Source organism: Ranitomeya variabilis, chromosome 6 (genome assembly GCF_051348905.1).
Source record: "Ranitomeya variabilis isolate aRanVar5 chromosome 6, aRanVar5.hap1, whole genome shotgun sequence".
NCBI lineage: Eukaryota > Metazoa > Chordata > Amphibia > Anura > Dendrobatidae > Ranitomeya > Ranitomeya variabilis.
This window is the reverse complement of record NC_135237.1, coordinates 73,706,033-73,732,004: the sequence shown is the minus strand read 5'-3', so window position 1 is coordinate 73,732,004 and position 25,972 is coordinate 73,706,033. Positions and strand designations below refer to the sequence as shown.

The following is a 25,972-nucleotide window of genomic DNA, read 5'->3' as shown; positions in this document are numbered from 1 at the left end:
ACCTCGTGGGACGTGACAGGTCATCAGAGAAGGTATGTATATTGTTGGTTTATTATTTTTCCAAGCGAGGGTCATCACATGGATTGAGAGAGCAATAAAATATTAAAACAACTGCTGTGTTTATTTCATTAAAATACTTTTTAATAATGTGTGTGTGTTTTTTAACCCTTTCATACAATTGGATTAATAATGGATAGGTGACATAATTGACGCCTCTCCATTATTAATCTGGCTTAATGTCACCTTACAATAGCAAGGTGGCATTAACCCTTCATTACCCCATATCCCACCGCAACACGGGAGTGGGAAGAGAGTGGCCAAGTGCCAGAATAGGCGCATCTTCCAGATGTGCCTTTTCTGGGGTGGCTGGGGGCAGATGTTTTTAGCCACGGGGGGCCAATAACCATGGACCCTCTCCTGGCTATTAATATCTGCCCTGAGTCACTGGCTTTACTACTCTGGCGGAGAAAATTGCGCGGGAGCCCACGCCAATTTTTTCCGCCATTTAACCCTTTATTTTAGCAGCTACAGCAACCAAATTTTGCACATACACACTACTAACATTAGTAGTGTGGAATATGCAAAAAAAAAGGGGATATGAGATGGTTTACTGTATGTAATCCATGTCTCATATCATGTCGGGTTTGTGAAGGAGAGAGCAAAAGCCAGTAATTGAATTAGCGGCTTTTATGCTATCTAGCGCTGCATTAAATATAAATATACATATATAGGTGTCTCACTGACATATACATACACTCACTGGCCACTTTATTAGGTACACCTGTCCAACTTCTTGTTAACACTTAATTTCTAATCAGCCAATCACATGGCGGCAACTCAGTGCATTTAGGCATGTAGACATGGTCAAGACAATCTCCTGCAGTTCAAACCGAGCATCAGTATGGGGAAGAAAGGTGATTTGAGTGCCTTTGAACGTGGCATGGTTGTTGGTGCCAGAAGGGCTGGTCTGAGTATTTCAGAAACTGCTGATCTACTGGGATTTTCACGCACAACCATCTCTAGGGTTTACAGAGAATGGTCCGAAAAAGAAAAAAAATCCAGTGAGCGGCAGTTCTGTGGGCGGAAATGCCTTGTTGATGCCAGAGGTCAGAGGAGAATGGGCAGACTGGTTCGAGCTGATAGAAAGGCAACAGTGACTCAAATCGCCACCCGTTACAACCAAGGTAGGCCTAAGAGCATCTCTGAACGCACAGTGCGTCGAACTTTGAGGCAGATGGGCTACAGCAGCAGAAGACCACACCGGGTACCACTCCTTTCAGCTAAGAACAGGAAACTGAGGCTACAATTTGTACAAGCTCATCGAAATTGGACAGTAGAAGATTGGAAAAACGTTGCTTGGTCTGATGAGTCTCGATTTCTGCTGCGACATTCGGATGGTAGGGTCAGAATTTGGCGTAAACAACATGAAAGCATGGATCCATCCTGCCTTGTATGGAGCATCTTTGGGATGTGCAGCCGACAAATCTGCGGCAACTGTGTGATGCCATCATGTCAATATGGACCAAAATCTCTGAGGAATGCTTCCAGCACCTTGTTGAATCTATGCCACGAAGAATTGAGGCAGTTCTGAAGGCAAAAGGGGGTCCAACCCGTTACTAGCATGGTGTACCTAATAAAGTGGCCGGTGAGTGTATGTATATATACCTATTCTATGTGTATATATCTACTCTATTCTAACCTGTGAGTGTGATTTTACTGTACACCGCGCTGAATTGCCGGCTTTTCAAAGGACACCGGTGCGTAAAAATCGGACAGAACTCACATGGTGCGAGTGCTGTGCGATTTTTTTTTTTTTTTTTTTTTTTTTTTTTTTTCCCTCAGTCCGATTTCGGCTGAGAAAAAAATCGCAAATGAAAAGACACCTATTGAATAACATTAGTCCGAGTGCAATCCGATTTTTTATCGGATTGCACTCGTCCGTTTTCCTCGCCAGTGGAAATGAGCCCTAAGGGTATGTTCACACTGGGCATTTTTGCTGCATTTTTTTTAATGCTTTTTCAGATCACCTGTATGTAGTAGAATTACACACTTGCTATGAGCGCCGACCACTAGGCGGTGTTCATAGCAATCCCTCAGTGACAACTATAGAGGTCTCCAGGAGACCTCTGGTTGTCATGTTGACCCATCGGCGACCCGCGGTCATGTGACACAGGCGCCGATGGGAGGAGGTAATGACGTGCTTCCTGCACGTGCATGTTAAATGCTGCTGTCAGAGTTTGGCTGCGGCATTTAACATGTTAACAGCCGTGAGTGGATCACGATTCTACCAGCGGCTGTTAGGGGCACAAGACAGCTGATCAGCTCATCTGTCATGTGCCGGAAAAGGTTCGGCTCATTACCGGAGCCCATATCAAATGGGGGAAGGCGTCCAATGACGGACTCTGTCCGTCATTGGACGGTAAGGGGTTAAAGGACATTATTCTTGGTGGGTGTGTGTTTTTATACAATATGACTATGGGGGTTAATAATGGGGGTGTCTTATTGATGCCTCTCCATTACTACCCTAGGGCCTTGATGTCACCTGACAATACAAAGGTGACATCAAACACCCCCCCCAACTATTACCCCACTTACCTCCGCTAGAGGGCAAGTGGGAGGAGCGGGGAGAAGTGCCAGAATTGGCACATCTTAGAGATGTGCCTTTCTGGGGTGGCTGAGAACTGATGTTTTTAGCCTGGGGGGGGGGGGCAGTATCCATGGCCCCTAAGTAGGCTATTAATATCAGCCCGCAGCTGTCTGCCTAGCCATTGCTGGTTATTAATTATAGGGGGACCCATTTTAATAGTAAAGGCTAAGTATACATGCATTATGGCCATCAAAATCAGGGGATCCACTACAGCCCATATTGTAAGATAAGGGAGATCTGTCTGATGTTGTTAGCATTCAATCCATTTTGCATTTCAAAAGTTTGATAAATGGACAGGATTTTAAAGGGTTATTCCAAAGCTAGTTATCACCTACTCACTGGATATGGATTAACCTACTGAATGTCCGAGGTTTGACAGCTGGAGCGTCCAGGGATCCTGTGAACAGGGCCCTAGAACTTAGAAACGCTACTCTATGGGAGGTGGAGCCGCATATTCATCACTGTAATGAGCAGCACCACGTGACCGCTCATACAGGACAAGCTGCGACGCTGAGAGGAAGCATCGAGGGAGCTGGGTGAGTATTTTATTTCCAGCGGGCGGGCGCACAGGGGGTGGGAGGGGGTTGGTTACCGGGAACTTTATTTCAACTGCAAAAAAAACAATGATTTTTCATTCCTTCTCTCCAGCGAACGCTGCAGGAGAGAAGAAATGAATGGCGGCTTCAGCACCCAAAGCAGGGGACAGCGCTTACTGTAGCGCTGTCTCCTGCAAGGTCCGTGTGGTACTCAGTCGGCACACGGGGGGCACACGGCTGCCGCACGTGTGCCACACTGATGTGCCATGTGGACACATGGACACAGATAACTCCGGTACCGATTTTTCCGGTACCAGAATTATCTGGACGTGTGAGACTGGCCTTACAGAAACTTTAGGTTGAGTTCCCACGATGAGTTTTTGAAGCTGTGCAAAATCCATCAAGGTGGATGTGATTTCTAGAGACCTCATGCCCACTGTGCTTTGTTTTCAATGTTGCGTAAACGGACCTGCGCTGCGTGTTTGAAATCCACAAACTGTCGATTTCACTTTTACGCGGAGTGTTATGTGCGTTTTGTCCCCATAGAATTGCTGTAGATGCAGAAAGCCTGCAGGTATAAAATACACTTGCGGATTTAGTGCGTACCCACTGCAGAAATGCACAAAATCCGCACATCACTGCATCAATAAAGATTTTTCAAAGCCAAATAGCAGAAAGCATCAAAAACAAAGCAGCTTTATTTAAACATGACTTGCCAAAAAAGAGACGACGCAGCGCTAAAAATGCAATGAAAAAATGCAAATAACCTAATTTTGCTAAAAGGTTCAAAAAATCTGCAACATCAAAAATTCTTAGTGGCAACGTAACCTTCAGGCCAGGGCTACACGGTGACATGACAGCAAAATCTCAGCGACACATTGCATAATGGGATGCAATGATTTCCTCTGGGAACGACCTGCGACACACAGTCGCAAATATTTCCAAATGTGTTGGATTTTCTGTTGTTGGGCGTAAGTAATGCAACCTTATTGTCTTGTATTGCGCTGAGTTGACACCTAACGAACCTTGGCTGCCCGGCAGGTATTAGGGTATGTGCACACGTTGCGGTTTTTGCTGCTGATCTGGAGCGTTTTTGATGCTGCGGATCCGCAGCAGTTTTCCATGCGGTGTACATTACAATGTTAACCTATGGAAAACAAAAACCGCAGTGCACATGCTGCGGAAAAAAAACGTGCGGAAACGCAGCGGTTTATTTTCCGCAGTCAATTTTTTTGTGCGGATTCCGCTGCGGGTTTGCACCTGCTCCAATAGAAATCTGCAGGTGAAAACCAGCAGAGGAAACCGCAAAAGAAACCGCGATAAATCCGCAGTAAAAACCGCAGCGGTTTTTCACTGCGGATTTTGCAAATCCGCTGCGGAAAATTCCGCAATGGAATCCGCAGCGTGTGCACATGGCCTTATTACGGCCCTATCCTTAATGATTTCTGCTTTAACCCTTTAAAGGAGAATTCCCATGTTACACATCTGTGGAATATCCACAGGACTTGCCATGGAAGGGATCCTGCTGTTACAAATAAGGCAATACCAAACTATTATAGTTAAGTAAAAAAAATACTTTTACGCAAAATCTTTTTCGTGGACAAATAATGTGTTAAATGTACAGTATATTGCAAACAATTATATTGTTTTGCTGTAAGAAAAATAAATTGCCAACATAAAGGGAAACAAGGTGGTTTTGGGGGTGTAACAGGCAATCATAGGGGCTCTTGTTAGGCCTCAGCTACGATAGCAATTCATCGGCCCCCCAGGATTGCATTGTGACGGTGCCAGTAGATTTATTGTGTATACACTCACTGGCCACTTTATTAGGTACACCTGTCCAACTTCTTGTTAACACTTAATTTCTAATCAGCCAATCACATGGCGGCAACTCAGTGCATTTAGGCATGTAGACATGGTCAAGACAATCTCCTGCAGTTCAAACCGAGCATCAGTATGGGGAAGAAAGGTGATTTGAGTGCCTTTGAACGTGGCATGGTTGTTGGTGCCAGAAGGGCTGGTCTGAGTATTTCAGAAACTGCTGATCTACTGGGATTTTCACGCACAACCATCTCTAGGGTTTACAGAGAATGGTCCGAAAAAGAAAAAAAATCCAGTGAGCGGCAGTTCTGTGGGCGGAAATGCCTTGTTGATGCCAGAGGTCAGAGGAGAATGGGCAGACTGGTTCGAGCTGATAGAAAGGCAACAGTGACTCAAATCGCCACCCGTTACAACCAAGGTAGGCCTAAGAGCATCTCTGAACGCACAATGCGTCGAACTTTGAGGCAGATGGGCTACAGCAGCAGAAGACCACACCGGGTACCACTCCTTTCAGCTAAGAACAGGAAACTGAGGCTACAATTTGTACAAGCTCATCGAAATTGGACAGTAGAAGATTGGAAAAACGTTGCTTGGTCTGATGAGTCTCGATTTCTGCTGCGACATTCGGATGGTAGGGTCAGAATTTGGCGTAAACAACATGAAAGCATGGATCCATCCTGCCTTGTATGGAGCATCTTTGGGATGTGCAGCCGACAAATCTGCGGCAACTGTGTGATGCCATCATGTCAATATGGACCAAAATCTCTGAGGAATGCTTCCAGCACCTTGTTGAATCTATGCCACGAAGAATTGAGGCAGTTCTGAAGGGAAAAGGGAGTCCAACCCGTTACTAGCATGGTGTACCTAATAAAGTGGCCGGTGAGTGTATATTATAGCACAGAGCTGCAAAGGGTTAAAGGGGTTGGTTGATTTAGGAACCCTATGTCAAATATCCTATTAGAGGTTAATGAGTTAGGCTGGAGTCACACTAGCGAGTTTTACGGACGTAAGAGCGCAGAAAATACGTCCGTAAAACTCGCCAAACAAACGGCACAATTATTCTCAATGGGTCTGGTCCTATCAGCCGTATATTACGGTTCAGTATTATACGGCTTTCTACGGCCATACAAAATCGCAGCATGCTGCGTTTGTCAGCGTATTGCGCAAAAAAACGCCAATGAAAGTCTATGGGTGCGAGAAAAATACGGATTCCACACGGACCAGCAGTGTGACTTGCGAGAAATACGCAGCGGTGTTATTGAAAAGCTGATAATTCAATTGCCGGCTTTTCATTTCTCCTTCACAAACCGGACATGATATGAGACATGGTTTACATATAGTAAACCATCTCATATCCCCTTTTTTTTTGCATATTCCACACTACTAATGTTAGTAGTGTGTATGTGCGAAATTTCGGCGCTGTAGCTGCTAAAATAAAGGGTTAAATGGCGGAAAAAATTGGTGTGGGCTCCCGCACAATTTTCTCCGCCAGAGTGGTAAAGCCAGTGACTGAGGGCAGATATTAATAGCCTAGAGAGGGTCCATGGTTATTGCCCCCCCCTGGCTACAAACATCTGCCCCCAGCCACCCCAGAAAAGGCACATCTGGAAGATGCGCCTATTCTGGCACTTAGCCACTCTCTTCCCACTCCCATGTAACAATGGGATATGGGGTAATGAAGGGTTAATGTCACCTTGCTATTGTAAGGTGTCATTAAGCCAGGTTAATAATGGAGAGGCGTCAATTATGACACCTATCCATTATTAATCCAATTGTCTGAAAGGGTTAAAAAACACACACACATTATTAAAAATTATTTTAATGAAATAAACACACCGGTTGTTTTAGTATTTTATTGCTCTCTCAATCCATTTGAAGACCCTCGCTTGGAAAAATAATAAACCCACAATATACATACCCTCTGATGACCTGTCACGTCCCACGAAGTAAATCCATCTGAAGGGGTTAAATCAATTTACAGGCAGGAGCTGTGCTAAAGCACTCGCTCGTGCCTGTAATCCCCGGGTGATGAAAGGAAAGCTGGGTGATCTGTACTTACATTGAGTTGCAGTGAGGCGCCCTCTGGTGGATGTTCTCATGAACTGGAACCTTGGAAAAGTTCCCACGCTCGAGTTCATATGAGTTCATCCACCAGAGGGCGCATCACCGCAACTCAATGTAAGTACAGATCACCCAGCTTTCCTTTCAGCACCCGGGGATTACAGGCACGAGCGAGTGCTTTAGCGCAGCTCCTGCCTGTAAATTGATTTAACCCCTTCAGAAGGATTTACATCGTGGGACCTGACAGATCCTCGGATGGTATGTATATTGTGGGTTTATTTTGCCAAGCGAGGGTCTTCAAATGGATTGAGAGAGCAATAAAATACTAAAACAACCGGTGTGTTTATTTCATTAAAATAATTTTTAATAATGTGTGTGTGTGTGTGTGTGTGTGTGTGTGTGTGTGTGTGTGTGTTAACCCTTTCAGACAATTGGATTAATAATGGATAGGTGTCATAATTGACGCCTCTCCATTATTAATCTGGCTTAATGTCACCTTACAATAGCAAGGTGACATTAACCCTTCATTACCCCATATCTCACCGCTACACGGGAGTGGGAAGAGAGTGGCCAAGTGCCAGAATAGGCGAATCTTCCAGATGTGTCTTTTCTGGGGTGGCTGGGGGCAGATGTTTGTAGCCACGGGGGGGCCAATAACCATGGACCCTCTCCTGGCTATTAATATCTGCCCTCAGTCACTGGCTTTACCACTCTGGCGGAGAAAATTGCGCGGGAGCCCACGCCAATTTTTTCCGCCATTTAACGCTTTATTTTAGCAGCTACAGCGCCCAAATTTTGCACATACACACTACTAACAGTAGTGTGGAATATGCAAAAAAAAAAGGGGGATATGAGATGGTTTACTGTATGTAAACCATGTCTCATATCCTGTCGGGTTTGTGAAGGAGAAATGAAAAGCCGGCAATTGAATTACCGGCTTTTCACATATCTCGCGCTGAATTAAACATAAATACAGAATATATATATATACAGTGCCTACAAGTAGTATTCAACCCCTTGCAGATTTAGCAGGTTTAATAAGATGCAAATAAGTTAGAGCCTTCAAACTTCAAACAAGAGCAGGATTTATTAACAGATGCATAAATCTTACAAACCAAAAAGTTTTGTTGCTCAGTTAAATTTTTATAAATTTTAAACATAAGTGTGGGTCAATTATTATTCAACCCCTAGGTTTAATATTTTGTGGAATAACCTTTGTTTGCAATTACAGCTAATAATCGTCTTTTATAAGACCTGATCAGGCCGGCACAGGTCTCTGGAGTTATCTTGGCCCACTCCTCCATGCAGATCTTCTCCAAGTTATCTAGGTTCTTTGGGTGTCTCATGTGGACTTTAATCTTGAGCTCCTTCCACAAGTTTTCAATTGGGTTAAGGTCAGGAGACTGACTAGGCCACTGCAACACCTTGATTTTTTGCCTCTTGAACCAGGCCTTGGTTTTCTTGGCTGTGTGCTTTGGGTCGTTGTCTTGTTGGAAGATGAAATGACGACGACCCATCTTAAGATCCTTGATGGAGGAGCAGAGGTTCTTGGCCAAAATCTCCAGGTAGGCCGTACTATCCATCTTCCCATGGATGCGGACCAGATGGCCAGGCCCCTTGGCTGAGAAACAGCCCCACAGCATGATGCTGCCACCACCATGCTTGACTATAGGGATGGTATTCTTGGGGTCGTATGCAGTGCCATCCAGTCTCCAAATGTCACGTGTGTGGTTGGCACCAAAGATCTCGATCTTGGTCTCATCAGACCAGAGAACCTTGAACCAGTCAGTCTCAGAGTCCTCCAAGTGATCATGAGCAAACTGTAGACAAGCCTTGACATGACGCTTTGAAAGTAAAGGTACCTTACGGGCTCGTCTGGAACGGAGACCATTGCGGTGGACTACGTTACTTATGGTATTGACTGAAACCAATGTCCCCACTGCCATGACCTCTTCCCGGAGCTCCTTCCTTGTTGTCCTTGGGTTAACCTTGACTCTTCGGACAAGCCTGGCCTCGGCACGGGAGGAAACTTTCAAAGGCTGTCCAGGCCGTGGAAGGCTAACAGTAGTTCCATAAGCCTTCCACTTCCGGATGATGCTCCCAACAGTGGAGACAGGTAGGCCCAACTCCTTGGAAAGGGTTTTGTACCCCTTGCCAGCCTTGTGACCCTCCACGATCTTGTCTCTGATGGCCTTGGAATGCTCCTTTGTCTTTCCCATGTTGACCATGTATGAGTGCTGTTCACAAGTTTGGGGAAGGTCTTAAATAGTCAGAAAAGGCTGGAAAAAGAGATAATTAATCCAAACATGTGAAGCTCATTGTTCTTTGTGCCTGAACTACTTCTTAATACTTTGAGGGAACCAAACAGAATTCTGGTGGGTTGAGGGGTTGAATAATAAATGACCCTCTGAAAAAACTTTTCACAATTTAAAAAAAAAAAATAAACAAAGAAATAACATTATTTTTTGCTGCAGTGCATTTCACACTTCCAGGCTGATCTACAGTCCAAATGTCAAATGCCAAGTTAAATCCAAATGTGTAAACCTGCTAGATCTGCAGGGGGTTGAATACTACTTGTAGGCACTGTATATATGTGTCTCAATGATAATAAATATATATATATATTATATGTTTTCCCGAACATTTGAGCACATAAATCCATTAGATGTCGGTTTTGCAAGCCTGCGAGAAAATATCGCAGTACGGATGCCATACGGATTACATACGGAGGATGCCATGCGCAAAATACGCTGACACACCCTGCCTACGGATGACATACGGATCACTATTTTGGGAACATTTCTCCGTATTACGGCCGTAAAAAACGGACCGTATTGTCTTACGCTGAGTGTGACTCCAGCCTTAGAGAACGCAGGACCCGACTTGTTGGTGTCGAAAGCATCGTCAGGAATGCAATGTGACTACATATGTGACTATGACTCCTATCATTCACCTACTGACATATCTGAGTAATAATAAATAATTTTATTTTTATATAGCGCTAACATATTCTGCAGCGCTTTACAGTTTGCAAACACATTATCATCGCTGTCCACGATCACAATCTAAATTCCCTATCAGTATGTCTTTGGAGTGATGTGGCTGTTACCAGTCAGCCTGGCTGGATTGATGACATGTCCATCTATGATGGCCACTTTTAATACTGTGCAGTCAGGTTACAGACACAACATCATTTTGTGCCTTAGATGCATTATTTTTTTTAAGAGTTGCAGAGAGACATTTATTGAACCTAGTAAATAAATATATAAATTACAAATGAACTTAAAGGAGGGACATCAGCAAAGAAAAATAAAAGATAATCACAGACATGTCTGAATACAATAGCTGATCTAAAACAAATCCTAAAAAACATCACTTATCCTTATCATTTATTTATGGAGCACAAGCAACTTGCTGACAATTCCAAATAGCGCCACCTAGTGTTAGGATGTGTGTTCTGCACTTGAACTTTGAAGACCTGCATTTTTTTCATTAATTCCGCAGCCTTACAATACAAAGAACCTCTGTGATACTTATGTAGCGGTAAATGCCGCAGAATCTTGCCCCTAAAACAGTTGTTAAAATAAAGATAATCTCGACAACCCCTTTTCTATCTTAATTGCACTGTCCAATGTATTCAATATCTAGAAATGGTTTACAGCACAATTGTCCAATTTTATGAATGGTCTCCCTAGGGCCTCATTCAGACATCAGTTTTTAGCATTTTTCATTGAGAGAACTAGCGCACCTATTATAGTGTATGAGGCTGTTCACATGTCCGTGCATTTTTGTCGACCAAGTGTTGCACAGTAAAACACTGAGAACTGTCCAATTTTTATCTTGGTCACTGATCAAACTTGCCCATGTAAGTCAATGGGTCCATGAAAAAACTGGCCAACATTTGGATACAATCCGTGTGCTGTCTGATTTTCAAGGAGAAACTGAAAAACTTCTCAAATGCCCCCGCCACAAAAAAATGAAAAATAATTGATGAAACACTGGTAAATGACGGTAAAAAGTGACACACTGTCCAAACACTTAGAGGCGGTCAGAACCAACAGTTTTTTTTAAGTAGAAAGAACTTTAGTAAACCCTTCCTTGTGCAGTTTTTGGAAGAGTTTTTTTGTTTCCTGAAGCCGTTTTGGGTATTGTGTACATGACATGACACGGTATGTAACAACAACAGAATGTCAGGAATATCTCGGCCTCTCAGGGCCTAAATGGGAATAACGGCTTCTTGGCCGCCGGAGGTGAGGCTACGGAACAGTCGAGTGCAGCTGCACATTGAAATGAGGGTGAATTATGGGAGACTACTGAAGCCGTCGCCATAGTCATAATCCTATATTAAACAATTTATGTCACCATTATTAACGCTGCCATAATCTGAATTGATGTTTGGGATAGAGAAATCTAACTGCCCTATATACAGCAACTTTCTCCTTCCATGATATGTGGTAAGCGGAAAAACAATACCTGAAGATTAGAATGGATGCTAGAATGGATTTTTCTCAACACTGTGTTTCAAACACCAAAAATGAAAAATCGTGGAATTACACAATTCACAGGAACGATAGATATATTAATGATATGCAAATAATGAAAACAAACTTTTTCAAAACCTCTCAATTTCAGTATTAATTATGAGCGCCATACTATCAATGAGGTTATTTGAGGAATGTTCTGCTTGCTGAATGCATTTGGGCATGCAAATCATCAAGATCAGCTGCTGGCAGCTCCTTTTGCAAATGCCAACTGATAACGTGCTCGATGGGAGACAAGTCTGGAGATGCTGCAAACCATGGTCGAACCTTTAGGCCTTACATGCTGCTCACAGTAGCACAAGCAACATGCAGTCTGGCATTGTGTTGAAAAATGGCCCCTGGAACACTTTACACTTGTTACTTGGATATCCCATCGGTATTTCTCGAGTGTGTTCCAGGAGCTGCAGTGCATTCAGAATGGCAGAACTTTCCTCAGACAACCATTAATAACCTTACAGATAGGAGGGAGGATTTTTTCACGCGTGATGCTCCTGCTCGATACTGAATAAATTGAGTTGTTTGGAAAATTTTGTTTCAATTTTTTAATTATTTGCATTTTATTAACATGTGGGTCCAACACCAGCCTGACACCAAAGAGACGATCTTAGGATGTCTAAAGCTGCTGGAGCTGTGGCTGCTCTCTATTCTACTGGCTGGCTACTTTCTGGTGGTCCTGACTCTTCTCAGTCATGTACCAGCCATCCAGTAAATGTTTTGCCTTGTTCTTGCTGCTACATTTTATGAACACTTCACCTCCTCAACGCCTCGCTTCTTCACACAGGATGACGAAGGTTACGTTGGGAGAGGAGAAGCGATGTTTGAGACTGGATGGACCAGCGGCAATGGCGATATCATGACTTATAATGTAAGGTTCCTTGTGGGTTGGACAAGGCGGCTTTTATATAACTGGTCACACAAAAGGGGGCCTCTTCGTTGATTGAATTAATGGCCCCTTTTCTACACACTTTGTTCGTGCCTCGGACAGAAGTTCTGATGGCGGCCCTGCTTCCTGGTAACTCACTCTTAAAGGGAACCTATCACCCCGTTTTTTAAAGATTAGATAAAAATAGTGTGAAATAGGGGCAGAGCTGGGCTTTACATTAGTGCCTTTTTGGTGCGTTTATTCCCCCGTTAGGCTGCCGAAATACCTTTTGTGAAGTGGCCGTTTTGTCCTGTCCCTCAAGTTGGTCAGGTCGGATGGGCGTGGTTAAATAGGGGTGATAGGTTCCCTTTAAACATAGACTTTTAGGGCTCATTTCCACTGGCGAGGAAAACGGACGAGTGCAATCCGATAAAAAATCGGATTGCACTCAGACCAATGTTATTCAATAGGTGTCTTTTTAATTTGCGATTTTTTTTTTCTCAGCCGAAATTGGACTGAGAAAAAAATCGCAGCAAGCTGCGTATTGGTGCGATTCTCGGATGAGATTCGCCAATGCAAGTCAATGGGTGCGAGAAAAAAATCGCACAGCACTCGCACCATGCGAGTACTGTCCGATTTTTACGCACCGGTGTCCTTTGAAAAGCCGGTAATTCAGCACGGTGTACAGTAAAATCACACTGACAGGTTAGAATAGAGTAGATATATACACATAGAATAGGTATATATACATATATATATGTCAGTGAGACGCCTATATATGTATATTTATATTTAATGCAGCGCAAGATAGCATTAAAGCCGGTAATTCAATTGCCGGCTTTTTCTTTCTCCTTCCCATACCCGACAGGATATGAGACATGGATTACATACAGTAAACCATCTCATATCCCCCTTTTTTTTGCATATTCCACACTACCAATGTTAGTAGTGTGTATGTGCAAAATTTCGGCGCTGTAGCTATTAAATTTAAGGGTTAAATCGCGGAAAAAATTGGCGTGGGCTCCCGCGCAATTTTCTCCGCCAGAGTGGTAAAGCCAGTGACTGAGGGCAGATATTAATAGCCAGGAGAGGGTCCATGGTTATTGGCCCCCCGTGGCTAAAAACATCTGCCCCCAGCCACCCCAGAAAAGGCACATCTGGAAGATGCGCCTATTCTGGCACTTGGCCACTCTCTTCCCACTCCCTGTAGCGGTGGGATATGGGGTAATGAAGGGTTAATGCCACCTTGCTATTGTAAGGTTAACTAATATTACAGGCACGAGCTGCGATAAACCACTCGCTCGTGCCTGTAATCCCCGGGTGCTGAAAGGAAAGCAGTGATCTATACTTACATTGAGTCGTGGTGATGCGCCCCTGCTGGATGTTCTCATGAACTGCAGCCTGGGAACTTTTTCCCACGCTCCAGGTCATATGAGGACATCCACCAGGGGGCGCATCACCGCGACTGAAGGTAACTATAGGTAATTGACCTACATTACCTTCATTCCCCGGGGCTTACAAGCACGAGCACAGCTGCATTATAGCAGAGCTCCTGCTTGTAAAATATTTTAACCCCTTCAGATGGATTTACATCGTGGGACGTGACAGTTCATCTGAGGGTATGTATATTGTTGGTTTATTATTTTTCCAAGCGAGGGTCATCACATGGATTGAGAGCAATAAAATATTAAATCAACCTGTGTGCTTATTTCATTAAAATAATTTTTAATCATGTGTGTGTGTGTTTTTTTTAACCCTTTCATACTATTGGCTTAATAATAGATAGGTGTCATAATTGACGCCTCTCCATTATTAATCTGGCTTAATGTCACCTTACAATAGCAAGGTGACATTAACCCTTCATTATTATCCCACCGCTACACGGGAGTGGGAAGAGAGTGGCCAAGTGCCAGAATAGGCGCATCTTCCAGATGTGCCTTTTCTGGGGTGGCTGGGGGCAGATGTTTTTAGCCACGGGGGGGCCAATAACCATGGACCCTCTCCTGGCTATTAATATCTGCCCTCAGTCACTGGCTTTACTACTCTGGCGGAGAAAATTGCGCGGGAGCCCACGCCAATTTTTTCCGCGATTTAACCCTTAAATTTAATAGCTACAGCGCCGAAATTTTGCACATACACACTACTAACATTAGTAGTATGGAATATGCAAAAAAAAGGGGGATATGAGATGGTTTACTGTATGTAAACCATGTCTCATATCATGTCGGGTTTGGGAAGGAGAAAGAAAAAGCCGGTAATTGAATTAGCGGCTTTAATGCTATCTTGCGCTGCATTAAATATAAATATACATATATAGGTGTCTCATAGAATAGGTATATATACATATATATATGTCAATGTGTATATATCTACTCTATTCTAACCTGTCAGTGTGATTTTACTGTACACAGCACTGATTTGCCGGCTTTTCAAAGGACACCGGTGCGTACAAATCGGACAGTAATACGGATGTCATACGGATGTAAAACGGATGGTGCGATTAAAAATCGCATTGCACTCGCATGACAATCGCATACGCTACATCCCTTTTTTCGGTCCAGATTACGGACCGATTTGTCTCTCGCCAGTGGAAATGTACCCTTAGAGTTCACATCATTACGGTTTATTTATTTTGCTGTTTATGGTCCCATGTCTGTTTCTGGGACTCCCAGTATCAAAGCAGCCAATTTACTAAAACTGGACAGCTTAGAGATGGCTTTAAGCCCTGATTCATCATTTGCAATTTTTGAAGTTGCTTTTCCTTTTTGTTCTGTGGCAATCATTGCTGAATTTTGCACCACATTCTTCTAAATGGCGCAGGCATTTTATGAATATTGCACTAAGTAACAAAATGGTCTTCATTTTTGTCTATAACCTTATTTGAAACTCATTACCACAACGGAGCAAAAATGGAGACAAAATATCTGCTGCAAAAAAATCACTCCAGGGTAGGACTGGAGAATATTTCCGACAAATTTTGTAACTTTTCAAAAAGTCGTAAGTGATGAATCGGGCAAAAACATGTGGAAACTCCAAACTCCGGCCATAGTGGCGAACACAAAAAAAAACACGAGAATGCATAAAATAGAATTCATAAAAGGCGAAAATCGAAAAATGGCGCAAACATGAAAAAGGTGCAAAACACTAAAAATTTTATCTGACCCAAGAAATGCCTTTTTATCACTGTGGCTTGTACTAAGTGATACATTTGGTGCATTTTTAGATACATGTCTATTCTGACTTTACTCCCAGTTGGCTTAATTTGCATCATTTTTTAATTAAATTTTGGAGCAATTTGGGGAAGTGAAAGTCCAACACCCTTTCCGGATTTGTCAGGTAAAGTGTCTAATACTTAAAATGAAGCGCATGACATGTGCATCCGAATTTATTCTCTAGTAATAGTAAATCTTCCCTAATGAATGACGTTTATGGAACTATCTACAAGATTAACTGTCTCTGTTGTCGATGAAAACCAATCACAGAGCAGCTGTCATAGGGTTACCGTAACGGAGCGGAGCCAGAAGACCGCAGTGTCTGGTTACTCCTATTCTGCCGCTGAGAAGAAGCACTTCTCCGGTGTATTAAATGTGTTTATTTCTTCCAGCAGAAAAGGGGTTAATTGGCCATGTTGGAAATTCTGTGTTCAGCTGTGCTGGGTTAGGCACTCCATTTCCCTATAAAATCTGGGCTCTATTACTAATCCTTGTCAGAGTTAGCACTTGCTTCATGACAATAGGAGGGAGAGAAGTTGGTTCGAGAAGGAATGCTGGAGGAGTTAGAAGCGACTGTTTGGTTTGTACGCTTGGTAATTCCTTATCCTTCCCTGTTTTGCTTTCTTCCCCTTACTGCACACCCTGGTGGATTCCTCTGTTATACAGTACAGACCAAAAGTTTGGACACGCCTTCTCATTTACAGATTTTTCTGTATTTTCATGACTATGAAAATTGTACATTCACACTGAAGGCATCAAAACTATGAATTAACACATGTGGAATTATATACTTAACAAAAACGTGTGAAACAACTGAAAATGTCTTATATTCTATGTTCTTCAAAGTAGTCACCCTTTGCTTTGATGACTGCTTTGCACTCTCTTGGCATTCTCTTGATGAGCTTCAAGAGGTAGTCACTGGGAATGGTTTTCACTTCACAGGTGTGCCCTGTCAGGTTTAATAAGTGGGATTTCTTGCCTTATAAATCGTGTTGGGACCATCAGTTGTGTTGTGCAGAAGTGGATACACAGCTGATAGTCCTACTGAATAGACTGTTAGAATTTGTATTATGATAAGAAAAAAGCAGCGAAGTAAAGGAAAATGAGTGGCCATCATTACTTTAAGAAATGAAGGTCAGTCAGTCCGAAAAATTGGGAAAACTTTGAAAGTGTCCCCAAGTGCAGTTGCAAAAACCATTAAGCGCTACAAAGAAACTGGCTCACATGAGGACCGCCCCAGGAAAGGAAGACCAAGAGTCACCTCTGCTTCTGAGGATAAGTTTATCCGAGTCACCAGCCTCAGAAATCGCAGGTTAACAGCAGCTCAGATTAGAGACCAGGTCAATGCCACACAGGGTTCTAGCAGCAGACACATCTCTATAACAACTGTTAAGAGGAGATTTTGTGCAGCAGGCCTTCATGGTAAAATAGCTGCTAGGAAACCACTGCTAAGGACAGGCAACAAGCAGAAGAGACTTGTTTGGGCTAAAGAACACAAGGAATGGACATTAGACCAGTGGAAATCTGTGCTTTGGTCTGATGAGTCCAAATTTGAGATCTTTGGTTCCAACCACCGTGTCTTTGTGCGACGCAGAAAAGGTGAACGGATGGACTCTACATGCCTGGTTCCACCGTGAAGCATGGAGGAGGAGGAGGTGTGATGGTGTGGGGGTGCTTTGCTGGTGACACTGTTGAGTATTTATTCAAAATTGAAGACATACTGAACCAGCATGCCTACCACAGCATCTTACAGCGGCATGCTATTCCATCCAGTTTGCATTTAGTTGGACTATAATTTATTTTTCAACTGGACAATGACCCCAAACACACCTCCAGGCTGTGTAAGGGCTATTTGACCAAGGAGAGTGATGGGGTGCTACGCCAGATGACCTGGCCTCCACAGTCACCAGACCTGAACCCAATCGAGACGGTTTGGGGTGAGCTGGACCGCAGAGTAAAGGCAAAAGGGCCAACAAGTGCTAAGCATCTCTGGGAACTCCTTCAAGATTGTTGGAAGACCATTCCCGGTGACTACCTCTTGAAGTTCATCAAGAGAATGCCAAGAGTGTGAAAAGCAGTAATCAAAGCAAAAGGTGGCTACTTTGAAGAACTTACAATATAAGACATAATTTCAGTTGTTTCACACTTTTTTGTTAAGTATATAATTCCACATGTGTTAATTCATAGTTTTGATGCCTTCAGTGTGAATGTACAATTGTCATAGTCATGAAAATACAGAAAAATCTTTGAATGAGAAGGTGTGTCCAAACTTTTGGTCTGTACTGTATGTGATTGAATATTTTGTGTTTCTGGAGTTTTCCATTAACCCTTGTCTTTGTTGCCCTGTTTGTCGGGTTGGTGTACTGCGGCGAACAGATGGAGGGTTAACTTATGAGATAAGGCAATGGTGGAGGCCCAGGCATCTTCACCATCTGAAGTATTGCGGGGAACAGGGTGAGCTAGGGCGCCCCCTAGTGTTAGGGCTAGGAAAGGAGCCCCTGGTCCCAAGTCACAGTTGTGTCGTGACAGCAGCTTTCATTTGTTATTCTGTTCTTAAAAAATGAGAACAATGCTCTGATTGTTTGCTATGGGCAACAAAGGTTTTTGTTATTGACAGTTCCATACATCTGTCCTATGTTTGAATTGACTGAAAATTGTAATCCTATATATAAAGTCATGGCACATGAATGTATGTTATGAGCCGTGAAGTCATGATCCATTTTAGGATTTGTGGCAGCTCTGGTTCTACTTTGTTTAAATGTAGCTTTTTTTCCTTTCAGTCCATGGGGGGTTAATGTCAGTTTTTCCCCCTGCTGGCAATCTGGTGTAACTGCAGTGTTGCTGAGTCAGCTGATGTGCTGGTGACCACTGCCACCATCCTTTAAATGGTCACTTGCTGACTGCTGCTGATAGAGTTTATCTTTGGAGACCAGCCTGGCAGGAGCAGCTCTCTGGTGTCAGCCACTTCTGGTGTTTGGAGTTCTTTTGCTGTGCTATCTGCGGTGTGGAGCTTGGCAGCAGTGTCTGGAAGCTAAGTGCTGTATTTTCAACTTGTCCCTTTGGTGTTTGTCACTGTCCTGTGTGTCGTACTATCAGCAGTGGTGGTGACCATTCCCATTTCCCTATCTGTAGGGCCTTCGTCTCCCCAATACCATCCTGCTGTGTGTGTTGCGTCGTCCGCTGACCGACCACCCGTTGGGTCGCAATATGTATCGTGACACGTGAGAAGATGATGAGTTGGATGACCGTGTTCATGAGCTTGAAATGTAAGGGGGGGGGGGGAGATCACATATACTAAAGCTGTTGCTAGACAAACACAATGGACGACATGTTATCAAGGTTACTTACTGGTTTTGAGGTAGCGCTAAGCGATGAAGATGCTAGAGAAGATTTAGTCACAGTTATTGGTAGATGTGATATTGAAAATCTCTGTCCCGTATCTGGTGGAGAGGAGAAGGATCGGAGCCGGGCCTCCAGCCGTTCTGGCTCATGTTTGTACGATTCTAGAGGAAAGTTTGGCTGCTTGGTCACTTGTGTGGGAGTGGATGGGGAAGAAGACAGTCCCGAGGCTGCAAAATACAAGAGGACATTAAAATATTAATTTTATTAACACTGAAGTCCTAAAAATGTTTATTGTCCGACAATATATGTCATAGATTAACTCTAAGGTCAGGTTCACACGTTTAGTGTCATCGTGTGTCTTCAATGTGTCCAACTTTACCATCAGTGTGCCCATCTTTACCATCAGTGTGTCATCAGTGTGTCCATCTTTACCATCAGTGTGCCCATCTTTACCATCAGTGTGTCATCAGTGTGCCCATCTTTACCATCAGTGTGTCATCAGTGTGTCCATCTTTACCATCAGTGTGTCATCAGTGTGCCCATCTTTACCATCAGTGTGTCATCAGTGTGTCCATCTTTACCATCAGTGTGTCCGTCTTTTCCATCAGTATGTCCGTCTTTACCATCAGTGTGTCCGTCTTCATCATCAGTGTGTCATCTGTGTCCGTCTTAACCATCAGTATGTCCGTCTTTACCATCAGTGTGTCCGTGTTTGCCATCAGTGTGTCCGTCTTTACCATCAGGGTGTCCGTCTTAACCATCAGTGTGTCCGTCTTCATCATCAGTGTGTCATCAGTGTGTCATCTGTGTCCGTCTTAACCATCAGTGTGTCCGTCTTTACCATCAGTGTGTCCGTCTTCATCATCAGTGTGTCCGTGTTTGCCATCAGTGTGTCCATCTTTACCATCAGTGTGTCCGTCTTTACCATCAGTGTGTCCGTCTTTACCATCAGTGTGTCCGTGTTTGCCATCAGTGTGTCCGTCTTTACCATCAGTGTGTCATCAGTGTGTCCAACTTTACCATCAGTGTGCCCATCTTTACCATCAGTGTGCCCATCTTTACCATCAGTGTGTCATCAGTGTGTCCATCTTTACCATCAGTGTGTCCGTCTTTACCATCAGTGTGTCATCAGTGTGTCCAACTTTACCATCAGTGTGCCCATCTTTACCATCAGTGTGTCATCAGTGTGTCCAACTTTACCATCAGTGTCATCTTTACCATCAGTGTGTCATCAGTGTGTCCATCTTTACCATCAGTATGTCCGTCTTTACCATCAGTGTGTCCGTGTTTGCCATCAGTGTGTCTGTCTTTACCATCAGGGTGTCCGTCTTAACCATCAGTGTGTCTGTCTTCATCATCAGTGTGTCATCTGTGTCCGTCTTAACCATCAGTGTGTCCGTGTTTGCCATCAGTGTGTCCGTCTTTACCATCAGTGTGTCCGTCTTTACCATCAGTGTGTCATCAGTGTGTCCAACTTTACCATCAGTGTGCCCATCTTTACCATCAGTGTGCCCATCTTTACCATCAGTGTGTCATCAGTGTGTCCATCTTTACCATCAGTGTGTCCGTCTTTACCATCAGTGTGTCATCAGTGTGTCCAACTTTACCATCAGTGTGCCCATCTTTACCATCAGTGTGTCATCAGTGTGTCCAACTTTACCATCAGTGTCATCTTTACCATCAGTGTGTCATCAGTGTGTCCATCTTTACCATCAGTATGTCCGTCTTTACCATCAGTGTGTCCGTGTTTGCCATCAGTGTGTCTGTCTTTACCATCAGGGTGTCCGTCTTAACCATCAGTGTGTCTGTCTTCATCATCAGTGTGTCATCTGTGTCCGTCTTAACCATCAGTGTGTCCGTCTTTACCATCAGTGTGTCCGTCTTTACCATCAGTGTGTTCGTCTTCACCATCAGTGTGTCATCAGTGTGTCTGTTTTTACCATCAGTGTGTCCGTCTTTACCATCAGTGTGTCCGTCTTTACCATCAGTGTGTCCGTCTTTACCATCAGTGTGTCCGTCTTTACCATCAGTGTGTCCGTCTTTACCATCAGTGTGTCCGTCTTAACCATCAGTGTGTCATCAGTGTGTCCGTCTTTACCATCAGTGTGTCCGTCTTTACCATCAGTGTGTCCGTCTTTACCATCAGTGTGTCCGTCTTCACCATCAGTGTGTCATCAGTGTGTCCGTCTTTACCATCAGTGTGTCCGTCTTTACCATCAGTGTGTCCGTCTTTACCATCAGTGTGTCCGTCTTCACCATCAGTGTGTCATCAGTGTGTCTGTTTTTACCATCAGTGTGTTTTTCACGAACGGATAAAGAAATAAATTAGAAAGCTTCACTTTGCAGTGTTAAACACGGAGAATCACCCGTGTGCTGTACATGTTTCTCACAGACCCATAGACTTGTGTTGGCCCTGGTCATCCATGCCGTTGGAAAAAAACAGACATGCCTCCGTGTGTTTTGCATGGACACCCAGTCCATGAGAGACACGGACATGTGAACAGCACCACAGACTGTAATGGATACAGGTTGTATCTTTGAAAAAAATGGATACAACACGTACTGGAAACCCGGACGTCTGAATGAGGGCTTAAAGAGTCATCTGGATCTAAAACACCTATTGCAAAGATGACAGTCGCGTCATTCTGTCGGCAGTACGGTATACATTTTTTGCATATATTTTCATGCTTTTTATAAAGACTTAAAAATCCAAATCAGAAAAAAAACTTGGCACTCTAGATGAATCATTATCATTTGCAAAAGGTTTATTGATGTGCATCCATAAAGGCAAGTCGAACGTTTTTGGTCCACATCCGGACCTTCATCAGAACAAATATAAGAGATATGGTGCAGGGAAAAATGTTAATCCTGTCTCTATAAATTCCAATATTGGTAGGGTAGCCTGGATGCAGCAAGAAGTCCTGTCCACGTAGGCGCACGTGTGATGCGATCGGAGTCGCTGGGTAAAAGACTTAAAAATATTATCAAAAGAAAAAGGCCACCACCAAAGCGAATCAGGGCTGAGAAATCCCAGATCAAAGCTCCAACATGAGACGCTCTCAGTTTTCCCGTAGACTTATTCTTACAGGTAGCGTCACCTTTCCAGCAGTCTCCTCATCAGCCATTACATTCAGCATATATTTGCCTTAAAGCTGGGGGCCGTGTAATCATGATTAAAACTATTCTGGCTGCTTGAAACACCGATACAATTTAGGCACAAAGAGGGGGTTACATTTTCTATCTGAGATTACAATGAAATATTTTCCATCATAACCCGTGGAGATAAGCGTCATAGCTACAGTATCTGTAATACAGAATGACTGAACATCTCATCTATTTTTCCACTGCACTCTGCTACTAAGAGCACAATCTATTCATTGTTCTAAGGGAAATATTTTCCTAGATAGTCAGGGAGATAATTAGTTGTAGTAAATCACGAAGTAAAGTGTACTTGTCATTTCAGGTGACTTTTCAGAATAAGCTGCCGTACATGAGGAACAGCACAATTTCTGGACATTTAATCTGACAATTTTTGTCTGCAAGCGACTAATTTCAGAATATTCACAACCTCTATCTGGGGCATCATTAGAAATTAATCATAAATGGTTTACTTATTGGTTGCAAAGCCATGCTGCCATTAACAACACTCAAGTAATCCACACTTAAAGGGAATCTGTCAGCAGGTTTCTGCTATGTAGTCTGAGAACAGCATGACATAAGGGCTAAAACACTGAATTAAGAAATATGTCACTTATCAAGCTGTGTGTTGCTGTTTACTTACAATTAAGGATTTAATACAAGTACATTATGCTACACTATATTACAGTGTCACTACAACGCCAGTTGGCAGGGTGGCTCTAAACATTTTCTAGTCTGTTTAGGGTCACTGGGTGCCTTAAACCATCTGCTGCTGCATTGCAATATGTAAGATGAATTGTGCCATTTACGGATAATGATGCAGCTGCCTCTAGTTTCTTTGTAACATGTTCAGTAGCAGCATGGAGGGCATTATATATTGTAATGAGCAGTGTAGCTGTGAATCTAGCACTAGGGTGAGATAACATAGTTACTGGAAAGCAGAACCATCTCGGCAGCTGAATCCTCCTTCCCTCCTATTTTCCTCCTAACAAACTTCTAATCCCTCAATGATCTGATAATCTGGTACAGTGTATAATGGTAATTTTAGAGTGAATGATCAGTTCTTGAAGCTGGAAGGTGGAAACGAGGTGGCTCATAAGTAAAAGGAATATTTCTAGAATAAGGTATGTTATAAAGTTTCTGGTGTTCACATGTATCAATGATTTATGCAAAGACTGTTGAAACTACAAAGGCCAATAAAATAGTAGGAACATTCTGTTATAAACCATGATGAAAGATTTGACATTTATTTCTCATTACTGTCCATGGACCTTGGGCCTATTGACTTTCTAGAGAACCTTGACGGTAGCAAAGCAAATAAAAAATTGGAAGCCTTGTATTAGCATGAAGCATGAAGCCAATCCTGACTAGACCCCTCTATCTAATGGCTCAATATCAGCAGCATGGTTTGCCTTTATGATGATGTCCTTGCCTGTACCACTACGCGAAGCCACCATCTTTGGCACCAACAGGATCTAAGCAAGGTGGATTTAGTCAGGATCTGTTGTCTTACAATTCATCCAGACTTATCCATCAGGCTTGCAACATCACCTGGAAAACATATTTCAACCACTACAGATCAATGTCAGTGGCCACAGCATCACTCTAGCCAATGTTTGGCTTTATGGTCTGTGGTCTCAGGCTTGTGAGCAGCTATTTGGCCTTGGAGTCCAAATTCAGGAAGGTTCTTATACACTTATTTCATATCAATAATGAACATCAGCTCTTCAACAACACTCAACTTTGTAATATACTGTTAGAGGTGAAGAGAGTGAAAAGACTCCTTATTTTTATTTCAAAACAGCACAACTTTTGTTTGAAGGGAATCTGTCAGCAGGTTTTTGCTATGTAATCTGAAGACAGCCTGCTGTAGGGGCTAAAACACAGATTTCAGCAATGCCTCTCTTATCAAGCTTCATTGTTTAGCTTGATGGAACACAGCAGTGGGTGCATGCTAGTCTGACACGCCCCCTCCTGTGATACGCATCTCACTGTCTATTGGACATTGTATATGGAGAGCCTGATGTGGGCGGGGTTAGCTTTCTCAGCTCTGCTGCATTGCTAAATCTAAAAACTTTGATTATGTCAGAACTGCAGCACCCAGTCATCTAAGTGATACATCGTTGGATTCAGCTTCTCTTTCCCTACATCAGGCTGCTCTCAGATGAGGTGGCAAAATCCTGTGGACAGATTCCCTTTAATGTCTCTTCTTCATTCAAATAAATAAGGCTGAGACCCAATTCTAGACACACTGCCAATGGACAGAAGTAGTACTGTTTTTAGAAATATAAAAAAATGATTTAAATTCTGAACAACTTTATAATTATTGAATCACTTATTTCTTTGGAGCGTATAAAAAAAGTGAGAGAATCCCATGATCAAATGTATCATTACCCCTCTATAAATCACTTGTGAGGCCAAATCTTAATTTAAGGGATCCAGTTTTGGGCTCTGTTTTAAAAAAGATATTGGGAAGTTCGAGTCAATTCAAAGGTGTCAACTAGATTATTACATGGGATACAAGGCCTATCCTATGATGAGAGGATGGAAAAGTTGGGCTTGTTAAGTTTAGAAAAAATTGCTTTAGAAGCAATCTCGTTTATATGTATTTACATTTGTGGTCCATACAAAGGTCTGGCACATGACTTATTCCTTCCAAAGACCTTATATAGAACCAGTTTTTCCCACAACAAATAGCATTCTGTATTATACAAGTGCTTCTCACTAAATTAGAATATCATTAAAAAGTTAATTTCTTTAAGTTTTTCAATACAAAAAGTGAAACTTATATATTATATAGAGTCAGTACAAACAGAGTGATCTATTTCAAGTGTTTTATTTCTGCTAATGTTGATGATTATGGCTTACAGCCAATGAAAACCCAAAAGTCATTATCTCAGTAAATTAGAATACTTTATAAGACCAGCTTGAAAAAATGATTTCAAAATCCGAAATGTTGGCCTACTGAAATGTATATTCAGTAAATGCCCTCAATACTTGGTCGGGGCTTTTTTTGCATCAATGCAGTGTGGCATGGAGGCGATCAGCCTGTGGCACTGCTGAGGTGTTAAGGTACCTTCACACGAAACGACTTTGTAACGATATCGCTAGCGATCCGTGACGTTGCAGCGTCCTCGCTAGCGATATCGTTTAGTTTGACACGCAGCAGCGATCAGGATCCTGCTGTGATGTCGCTGGTCGCTGAATAAAGTCCAGAACTTTATTTGGTCGTCCGATCGCCGTGTATCGTTGTGTTTGAAAGCAAAAGCAACGATACCAGCGATGTTTTACACTAGTAACCAGGGTAAACATCGGGTTACTAAGCACAGGGCCGCGCTTAGTAACCCGATGTTTACCCTGGTTACCAGCGTAAAAGTAAAAAAACCAAACAGCACATACTCACCTGCGCGTCCCCCAGCGTCTGCTTCCTGACACTTACTGAGCGCCGGCCCTAAAGTGAAAGTGAAAGCACAGCGGTGACGTCACCGCTGTGCTGTTAGGGCCGGAGCTCAGTCAGTGTCAGGAAGCAGACGCTGGGGGACGCGCAGGTAAGCATGTAATGTTTGTTTTTTTTACTTTTACGCTGGTAACCAGGGTAAACATCGGGTTGCTAAGCGCGGCCCTGCACTTAGTAACCCGATGTTTACCCTGGTTACCCGGGGACCTCGGCATCGTTGGTCGCTGGAGAGCGGTCTGTGTGACAGCTCCCCAGCGATCAAACAGCGACGCTGCAGCGATCGGCATCGTTGTCGCTATCGCTGCAGCGTCGCTTCGTGTGAAGGTACCTTTATGGAAGCCCAGGTTGCTTTGAT

General features: G+C 43.2%; 1 protein-coding gene across 6 annotated transcripts in view; it reads right to left on the bottom strand.

Moving 5' to 3' along the window:
• Positions 1–25,972, bottom strand: part of PRKAG2 (protein kinase AMP-activated non-catalytic subunit gamma 2) — a 329,489-nt gene that overhangs the window by 62,951 nt on the left and 240,566 nt on the right. For all 6 annotated transcript variants that reach the window (XM_077268648.1, XM_077268649.1, XM_077268650.1 and 3 more), the window contains one exon: positions 19,029–19,249. In XM_077268648.1, the coding sequence (XP_077124763.1) occupies positions 19,029–19,249 (221 nt within the window). The remainder of the gene's footprint in view (positions 1–19,028; positions 19,250–25,972) is intronic.